The 10669-nt window shown below is 39.7% G+C and overlaps 1 protein-coding gene across 1 annotated transcript; it reads right to left on the bottom strand.

Annotated features, from left to right (window-relative positions):
- Positions 1–5278: 5278 nt before the first annotated feature.
- LOC142499321 (gamma-crystallin-3-like) lies at positions 5279–7030 on the bottom strand. Its single transcript, XM_075608488.1, has 3 exons — positions 6886–7030; positions 6343–6585; positions 5279–5598 (listed from the first exon to the last, which is right to left on the bottom strand). Exons 1-3 carry the CDS (start codon positions 6892–6894, stop codon positions 5323–5325), a joined length of 528 nt encoding a protein of 175 aa, XP_075464603.1. The 5' UTR covers positions 6895–7030; the 3' UTR covers positions 5279–5322.
- Positions 7031–10669: the final 3639 nt, after the last annotated feature.

Here is a 10669-nt window from a genome sequence, read left to right as displayed (position 1 = left end):
AATTCTGTTGACCGGACAGCGGTTGCAATTAGAAATGGGCAAAATGTTTGCAGAAAGTCAAATCTACAGGTTGCAATAGATGGCTTCTCTATCTAATCGCCTTCAAGTCAGTAACTTGTAGTTCTTTTCTTACAACCTGTTCCCCCCTTGTGGTGGTGACCTGTTTGTGTTGGCCTGAAGAAGACGATGATCATTTTTTTTAAATATAAAGCTTAGTTTTGGTAAAACCTACTGTAACCAATTTATTGTCATACTCGAAAGCTGCTGCTGAGGGTCAAGTACAACTAATTATTTGTTTAATTATCAGTTACTGGTCTTTTCTCTGGGGTCCCACTCATTGTAAACCTTTTCCTTCTGCCTCCATGGCCACGGCCATGATGATCACCACCACCATCCCAAACCCTTACTTTACCAATATAACTAGATATCATTTTATTGAGTTATGTATTATGTGTATTTAGTAATGGTATCACTACCAATGCACTGACATGTTTGTATCTGTCCAAACACTCCCCTCCCCCCCCAAATGCACAAGCACATGGTGGGTGTTCCCTATTTATAGTCTCTTCCTTGACCATGTGAGAAAAAGCTGTTTTCACCGTGCATTAGAACTTTGGCAAAATGTTTGCCCTTCTCTAGTCCTGAACAATCTCCCTTTGACCTCTCTCTACCTCCATCTCTATCTGTTATAGTGAGCGCCAGATATCACCACTGTTCATGTATCCATGAGGAAATTAGTGTAGCTATACGTTTAAATAGACAAGTTATTAGGCAATCTGTCTTCTAATCAACCATTCTAACATTTAATTAGGTGAGTAATAAAGAAGCAAGAACCCACTATAAGCTCTCAATACCCCCTCATGTATGATGTGAAAATGAAAAAATAATTTTTAATGCTATACTAATTAAAATAATGGGTGTTAAAATTCAACAAATGACACACATATATGATACCCTATGATGAATATATATGATATTCCGGGTAACTAAGTAAGGCGACAATTTAAGGTTAATTGGATCAAACTGTCCCAGGGAGCCGGTATACAGTAATCCCTATTAGTGGTTAATTAGGTGTATGCTGGTATCAGTGAGGGGCTGTTCAATACCTGTCTCAGGTGTCAGACAGGTCCCAGATGGTGAAGGTGAAATGTGAAATAGATCATAATATGCTAGGTACAGACAAAAAGATCAGTATTTTAAACCAGTGTGTGCTCACTTTGCAAATCATGAATCCATAAATGGAAAGTATAGACTCTCTCTACAATCCAACATGTAGCCACCTAACAGCAACTGGTTAACTCCTGAATAGTAAAGGAGTGGGCTGTTAAACACAGAACACAATGTGCAGAGGCTCATAGACTCCTATAGGCAGTGTGGTTGTCAGTATACATATGCACATATTCATGAATGTGCGTCCACTGTCAAGAGTGCTAATGCCACTATAAAGCTGTGTATGGTGGAAAGAAACCTATCTAGTATACAGAAAAAAGGTTTCATGGTGGATACATATAGTCACCTAACAGCAGCTAATTAGCTCCAAAATAGTAATGGAGTAGGCTATTAAACACAGTACACAATGTGCAGAGGCTCAAAGACTCCTATAGGCAGTGTGGTTATTAGTATACCTGTGTACATATAAATGAATGTGCTTCCACAGTCAGGAGTGCTAATGCCCCTATAAAGCTGTGTATGGTGAAAAGAAACCTATCTAGTATGCAGAGAAAGGTTTATGGTGGATACATGTAGTCACCTAACAGCAGCTAATTAGCTCCAAAATAGTAAAGGAGTAGGCTGTTAAACACAGAACACAATGTGCAGAGGCTCATAGACTCCTATAGGCAGTGTGGTTATTAGTATACCTGTGCACATATTAATGAATGTGCTTCCACTGTCAGGAGTGCTAATGCCACTTTAAAGCTGTGTATGGTGGAAAGAAACCTGTCTAATGTGCAGGAAAAGGTTCCTTTGTGGGTACTGAGTGAGAAAGAGACACTGTTATAATACTGCCACAAAGCAGCACTGAACACACTGTTAGTAAACTGCTAAATGAGCATATGGTATACAGATCCAGTGAAGGTAAATCTGTCACATATGTACCATAAAAATTCACATATAAATCACCTGTGTACGAGCTGATGAATTCATAGAGCTAATACCACTCATAAATGCAAACGCCGTGGCTAATATACCCCTAGAAACGGTGTGGCTGTTGGTATGCCTATGCACATATTAATGAATGTGCTACCACCGTTAGGAGTGCTGGTTACACTAATGCAACAAAATAACAAGGAAAATCAAGCAGCCCTCGCCTCACCATGCGTCACCGAGTCACCACAAAGACTCCTGCCCAACATTGAAGGGAGTACACGTTAGCCATCTGGCAGCTGTTTGCTCTGCAACTCAATGACCAAGGAGGCGCGAGCTTCCCCCCCCCCCCTCTCCTATGAACCCTCTACATAAAGACATACAAATAACAAGTGGACACATATATGGAGGTAAAAGGCCGCGGCTTATTTATTAACACCAATGGGGATAGCGTACCACCTGTCCGCGCCAGAATGCTCAGAGCTGTGCAACGCAAAGGGGGCACCCGGAAGTACATCCCGGTGACCTGCCCCCTCGCTTCAAAACCCCCCGATAACCAGCCCCGAGCCACTTCTGGGGGACAAGCACCTACCCCCCCCCCCAACTGCCGCCGCGACAAAGCAATTGGTCCACTGACCCCTCCATCATAATCTTTTCTTTCTTGTCTTGAATATATACTCTTATTTATCTGCAAAATAAAGAAATGTTAACACGGAAACAAATTTTTTTTTTTTTTAAACTAAAGTCAAAAGGGATGGGTGGGTGGGAAACAGTTGAAATGCCAAGGAACAAGTGACAGTTGCTTGTTCCTTGGCTCTATTTGAAAAACTAACTGCCCCAACTGCCTTCTCCGATCACGCACGCGACCAACAGCCTAGCTGGGGGGGGGGGGGGGCCGCACCCCCCAGTCAATAGCTGTAGCCACCCATGCGGGCTAGGCCAGCTCTATGACCAAGGAGGCGCAAGCTTCCCCCCCCCTCTCCTATGAACCCTCTACATAAAGACATACAAATAACAAGGGGACACATATATGGAGGTAAAAGGCCGCGGCTTATTTATTAACATCAATGGGGATAGCGTACCACCTGTCCGCACCAGAATGCTCAGAGCTGTGCAACGCAAAGGGGGCACCTGGAAGTACGTCCCAGTGACCTGCCCCCTCGCTTCAAAACCCCCCGATAACCAGCCCCGAGCCACTTCTGGGGGACAAGCACTTACCCCCCCCCCCCAACTGCCGCCACCAACGGGCCTGTTTAACCCCCTTAAATCAGACCCGTACCGCCATACCCCTTATGACCTCTTCCAAACCTTTTTTGAAAAACATATTTATTTGTTTTTATTTTTTTATATTATATATTATAATATTTGAAAAACTAACTGCCCCAACTGCCTTCTCCGATCGCGCACGCGACCAACAGCCTAGCTGGGGGGGGGGGGGTGCACCCCCCGGTCAATAGCTGTAGCCACCCATGCAGGCTAGGCCAGCTCTATAATGCTACCACGTGAGTACTGACGGCGCGCGTGCACGTGACAGATGCCGACACGCGTGTTTCGCAGTTAGAAACGCTTTCTCAAGGCTATAAGTGTGAGGGGCATTTAATTAGGACTCTAATCAGGCAATGTGGTATCTATTGAATGTATGTACTGTATGTCTTTTTGTACATTGGTAATTTTATGGCCAAACAATGTTTGCAGTCACGTAAATAATTACATAGACAGTATAGGGAAAAGTTAGACAAGTGCATGAAGAAGAAATGTAAATAAATGTCATTTTAGAGTCCCTGCCCAGCAGGCCTTAATCAGCACATTTTGCTTGTAATCATTCAATCTTTCATCTCTTCATGTAAATTTCCCAGTCCATACAGAAAAAATACATTTTGTGAATATTTCTAGCTGATTTTGCAGTTTGGACTTAACAGAGTTTATGGAATAACAACAAGTTACAAAATGTTGCAAGTCTGATACATTTCCAAAATCAGATTGCTTAAAAAAAAGCCCATATCATGTGGTTCGGACATGCGAAAAGGGCTTAATGAATATGTCAAGATGCAAATCCTAGGGGAAATGGTTATTTCAGCAAGGATATGAACGTATTGTTTTATGAATAGGCCCCTAAGGGCCATATTTATTATCCAGTATCATGCCATAGGACACCTTCCCACACCGGAAGACACCCCATTCACTTAAAAGGAGCAGAAGTGGTCCAACAACATAGCACCACTTAGAAAATACTGACCATTTTTAGGTTTAGGCTATTTTGCAGCTATGTTATTGCTTCAACATCAGCAGCAATCTTATTACCACCACTGTCCCCAGCTGATGGAAATGAAAAAGGAGGGGGCTCCATTCGTGGTTCCATCTGTTCTGCACAATGACCTGCTGGAAAATGAGCATTTCCCACTGATGCAACTGGTTCTCTGAGAATGATAGTTTAAGAAGTTGTGTAGCACCTACCCGTAGGCTACTCTAACTCCATAAGCATTTATTCTCCATAGGGAATCAGTAAGCAGTAGTGACTATTCAAATAGCGTACCGATCCCCTATTTCTAAATGAGGAATTTGCATCAATTAAGAAACTATGATGGAAATGAAAAAAAAGAATGCTATTTATTTTATCTTGCTCACTCAGTGTTTCAGTACATAAGTTTCTGTGCGCAGTGGGTTAACAATAACATCGGAATAATATATCAAATAAAATAACATTAAAATACATCTGAATGCCTACAAAATATTTTCTTAATTTTACTGTGCAGTCATTGTGGGCCATTTATCAAAGTCTTCTTGCTGCAAAACCGTATTAGTGCAAAGAAACAAGAACCAATGACAAAATATTTGCTTTGGATTTGATCTTTTTTATAGACCTGTTGCTGTTTTGTTAATTGTATCAATTTTGCACAAGGGCAACTGTAATAAATAGTGTCTCCTCATTATTTATTTGTCTGGTTGTCATTTTACTGCTTGAACAGATCCTCTACTAACTTATTTATCAATGTCAGCATAGCCTTACAAACTCTGTCCCCTCTTCGCCTCATTATTATTTAGGGAGAGCCCATTCATGAATAAGGCCTTTTGCTGTCATAATTGTAAAGGAAGTTGACGCACACACAAGTGTTTTTTTTTTTTATCATTGTTCATGCCATGCTCACACCTTTTGTACGCTCTGAACAACAAATAAGAAAAACATAAATAAAGCTTCTGTCATTTCAATGAGTTTAATGAGGAAGTCATAAACAGTGTTTAATGGAGATGCTGGACACGTCTGAAGGAGCCAACTCTGGAGTTCATGGCACCCCAGTCGGTGTATCTCTTGTACTCTCCAGGTTTCAGGTAGTACTGACGTCCCTTGTAGTTGGGTTCCTCATAGAACACCCAGTGACCATCAAGCACATTGCAGGAGTGAATGTCGTGGTAGCGGAATTTCTCATGGACACTGGAACAGTCTTCAGTGAACTCCATCATCTGGCCTCTAAAGTCTTCCCTCTCATAAACCTTGATTATGAAAGGACCACGGTGCTTTGAAAGTAAGCAAAAGTAAATCACTTTAACTAATGTATAATTAATTCAAGTCTGAAACGTAATAATAGCTGTTATGTGACAACACTATTAGAAAATCATATGGTATCTAAACCTTAAACTAATTTTAAATGGTTCATTCCCTAATGTGATTTGGAAATAAATTGGCACATTCTTTTAGCTGTGTATAGCCTCCGACTTTAAAGTGACTTGCATTATGAATATGCTTTTTATAATATTATGTGTTTAGAGGACTCTCGGAAGATTTGCAGAGCAGTGGTTTCATGTGGCTGCAAGAACTGTACATTGATAGGACTGTAGAACTACAGTAACATCTTTGACTGGGTGGCTAAATGCAAAATATATTGATGGAGAATTTATGTAGTAGGATAATATTCTGTATGGATCTACTCTTACATTAAAAAAAAGTTGCAATGAACACAATGACCTTATAGCCATGATATTTAAAATTAAATTTAAATACATTTTCTATTTATGTATACCTAAATAAAACACAAGAACAAATAACACAAAGATGGATTAACCCATAAATATTTGTACTAATCGGAAACACATTTTTTAGATGCACTAACTTGGTTAAACGTTAAATACATTGCAAAACATACTGTATAATACAATACACAGCTCTTTTGAATGAAGAGCTTTGAATGAATAAAAACTGGTCAATACAATGAAGCTATTCTAAATGTATAGATTAAAATAGACAGATAACATAACACCTACTTGGGTAGTCAAATGACAGGATCTGATGGAGTCATTGAATCCCATCCATTGCTGAAAATCAGGGTATTCTCCCCTCCTAAGGTAGTACTGATGTCCCTTGTAATTGGAGTGTTCATAGAGTATCCAATTTCCATTTTCCACTCGGATGGAATTGCAACGACTGAAATATGAGGACAAGTCAGAGCAGTCAGAGCTGCACTCATAGGAGCGGCCTTGGAAGTTTCGGTCTTCATAGAAGATGATCTGCAGTGAGATAAAATAATTAGTAATTCCTTTTAATTAATAGGGTTTAGTGTCACAAATGTCTCTGTAATCTGAGATATAATCCTACCAAGAGCAATTATTTTCTGTAGGAAGTTTAAAATATATGGACATCTATTCTATTAGTCATCTCATAATAAGTATATTGTAATATAATATATATATCAAGTACCAAAGAATCTGATCTGTGGTGTGATATATCATGGCAGGACTTTATTCCACTATAGTATATGGGACAGGTTGATACATTATGTGTATCATCTTGGACAATATTACTGTTACCTTTCCCATTGTGGATGGAGGATTGTTGCAAGAGTAAAGGTCTGTTAAGTGAAAGCAAAATGTGCTCCTTTATACCTTTTCCATTGCTGATATCTGCAGTTGTTGAAATAATCCGTTTATTCTGTCTAGTAAGGTGAATGTATAGCTTTTTTCACTATTAGTTGTGAGTTTGGTTTCTCTTTGTACTGTATGCTTCAATTGTTAATGTATGCTTACTAAGAGCAATATCTAGAACTTTACATAAAAGGTATCAATGCCTTTATATGGCAACCGACCATGATGATGTGGTCAGTATTACAAAGGAGTAATGTTCTACCAATGTGCTTGTAAAGCTTTAAACTCTGTTACAGCTTTTAACAATGAGCATGGATCAGTCCAATGTTACAATAGGAGGCAAAACACTCTCCCTACAAAAGTACATATTTATAACATATTATAATATTACAAATCAGTGGAATATTAACATACAATCTCAAAACATTGTTATTTACCAAAAGTTAATCTATAAATGAAAATGTACAAAGATGTTTTAGTTGTTTACCAAATGCAGAAATGCCAGCATTCCAAGCACTAAAATGATAAGAATTCCTTTAAAAGTGTTTTTTTCTGAGAATTTTCCATAAACGTAGAATTGAATTGTGGCAGGATTTTGTGAGAATGTCAGTTACTGGCAGCTTTTTTTAATGGCCAGTTTACTTGCTTATAGATTTTTATATATTTTTACTTCGACTTTTGTGTTTTATTTTTCATACTCTGGGAGCCTTGCACTTTGTTAATTGCCACTATTGTCTTCTTTTGATGTTGGAATTGTTCCTTTGAGTGGTTGTATTTGCTCTTTTTTTATATCCCTTTTTATTTATTTGTATTTAATTCACAAATGGCTTTAGTCATTTTATATATACAGCTTCACCCCGTTATAGCGCGGTCCTGGGGGTCACCCGTGACTACCGCGTTAGTAATGGGGTCGTGAAAAAACAAAATGGCCGCCGCATCAGTGCTACCGCGTCCGCCGGAGGGAAAGCTGAGAACTCTCCCAGCGTTCCCAGACCCGGTGGGGCAGCGGCAAACCGCACAAATCTCTTACCTTGCATTTGGCAGCTCTGTGCAAGCAAAAATCCGGAGCGCTTACCTTTAGGATGTTGGATCAGGGTGGAGGGTGCAATACGATACCTTATTCAAACCAATAAATGTGGTCTTTCACAGTGAAATTCGTAAATCCTAGTAAATTCCTCTGCTCAACCCCAGAAAGGGGTATCCAAACCCTTAATGTACATGGGAACAGACGGATAATAGGGGGAGCAGGGGGTTAGAGGGAAAAAGAACACAACCTTCAATCACAGTATTCAAATAGCTAGTCAAAAACCTTGCAAAACCTTACAAAAACTGGACGTGGGGTATAATAATTAAATAATCAACGAATGAAATAGTCACACGGCCCTGTGTGAGTAAAAGTGTATAGGGGTATCTTGCAGCTGCGGCTTCTTGTTAACCCAGATGGTTTAATTGGAGTGGGGATGGGATCAAGGAGAGAAATATATATATAACTTACACGGCCATGTGTAAGCCCAATCCTTGAAAGGTATCTGTGGGGTACCTCTAGTAGACTTATCCGAGGTGCAGTGCACACATCTGCTGGCAGGCAGGGTGTTGAATGGGGTATCCCCTTCACTGTCCTTTCGTTTTAGTCCTCCTTCCCTCTCCGGTTCAGCAAACAATGGTGGGTGAAGTAAGGTAACAGCAGGGGGTCAGTGGTGGTCTTTAAAAGATTGCTGATTTATTTAAACAGTAAAAACAACAGTAGATGGCACTCACATGAAAAATAACAAAACCCTGCGTTCCCGTTGCCGTGGTGGCAAGCCGCCTCTCAGCTGCACTTTATTCTGCGTCCGGAATCAGAAGGGATGGAAACCTCTAGCGCGGCTGTGACTGCAGCTTGCTTCCACTGACTACGGAAGCCTCAAATGTCCAAAAAGGTGTGGTGAATTAGAGCAACGTGTTTCGCCATGAAAAACGGCTTCCTCGGGCTCAAAATGTGCTGCAGTGAGGGTCTCCATAACTTATATATAGACTCTGGTTAATGTTTATTGGTAATAATTTAGTAATAAGCAGTTATACTGTCCTCCTTGCTATACTAGACTCTATGTAACACTCATGCTGCCTATCTGATATACAGAGAGGCTGCTTTGACTCACAGTGCACAATACCAATGAAATCTCACTCCTCCACTATTTAATCATGCAAATAAAAAATATCAAATCTTAATTATACTTTCATTCAGGTGAAAACACCTTCAAAGATCACTTAAAACTCTATGTTAAAGATAAATTATAATTTTCCCATACATTCATTACTTTAAAAAGACCTTAAAATTACTAAAATATTATTCATTATAAAATCAGATTTATTCTACTTCTAAAGTATACTTTCCTTTTAAATATATTAAATCTACACCTGTTACAAAATTTATTACATTACAACGTATCCATAAAATATATATATCACTACTACATTATCAAATAAAACATAATTCTACTAAATACCCTATTCAAAAAGTTAAAATATTAACAACTTGACACTTAAGCTAAAAAAACAGTAATCCATACATATGGACATCAAGACAAAGGTAGTTGGAGATTTGGTTATTTGATGGTTATCCACGTATCTAGAATCAAAAGAATGGGGTGATGAAATCAAAATCAGTATAAAAATATCTTAAAGCCCCTTACTTTATGGCGAATCCTTTACTCAGAAAAAAGATCAAAACTCACAACGGGGGTTATGTATTTGTATCTTATTTACACAAACGCAGCGATGTCCAAATCTACATTCAGACCATTGGGGGTTAAGGTTTTCAGCTGGTAAATCCAAAACGTCTCCCTTTGGCGTAGACGTTGGAGTCTGTCCCCTCCCCTCCAGTTCTCTGCGACCATTTCTATTCCCCTATAGGTCAAACCAATAGGGTCACCCCCATGCACTGAACTAAAATGCAATGGCACGCTATGGGTTGCCAGTTTCCTCCTGATATTGCCTATGTGTTCCAGTATGCGGACCTTTAGACTTCTCACGGTTCGGTCCACATACTGGAGACCATACGGGCATTCCAGCAAATAAACAACGAAAGTAGTCTTGCAATTGCAATTGGTCCCGAGTGTTTATAGGAGGGAGGCTGTGGAGCAAAGCACCAACTGGTTACCCAAACCAGTGGACTTCTACAACTGCTTCAATTGTAAGGCTTGTAAATATGCATCACGAGAGAAAACAGATTTCACCTCGACGATAACAAAAAAATCCTTTAAAACTAAACAACTTATCAATTGTAAGACTACTTTCGTTGTTTATTTGCTGGAATGCCCGTGTGGTCTCCAGTATGTGGGCCGAACCGTGAGAAGTCTAAAGGTCTGCATTCTGGAACACATAGGCAATATCAGGAGGAAACTGGCAACCCATAGCGTGCCATTGCATTTTAGTTCGGTGCATGGGGGTGACCCTATTGGTTTGACCTATAGGGGAATAGAAATGGTCGCAGAGAACTGGAGGGGAGGGGACAGACTCCAACGTCTACGCCAAAGGGAGACGTTTTGGATTTACCAGCTGAAAACCTTAACCCCCAATGGTCTGAATGTAGATTTGGACATCGCTGCGTTTGTGTAAATAAGATACAAATACATAACCCCCATTGTGAGTTTTGATCTTTTTTCTGAGTATAGGATTCGCCTTAAAGTAAGGGGCTTTAAGATATTTTTATACTGATTTTGATTTCATCACCCCATTCTTTTGATTCTAG

Source organism: Ascaphus truei, chromosome 7, assembly GCF_040206685.1.
Source record: "Ascaphus truei isolate aAscTru1 chromosome 7, aAscTru1.hap1, whole genome shotgun sequence".
In the NCBI taxonomy this organism is placed as follows: Eukaryota; Metazoa; Chordata; class Amphibia; order Anura; family Ascaphidae; genus Ascaphus; species Ascaphus truei.
Note: the sequence above shows the minus strand (reverse complement) of the source record. Positions and strands in the feature narration are given on the sequence as shown.

Excerpts from the sequence above, each read along its gene's own strand:
- LOC142499321 (XM_075608488.1), bottom strand. Across the intron at positions 5,599-6,342 it reads CCTGTCATTTGACTACCCAA|CACCGTGGTCCTTTCATAAT; the intron begins GTAGGTGTTATG and ends TTACTTTCAAAG.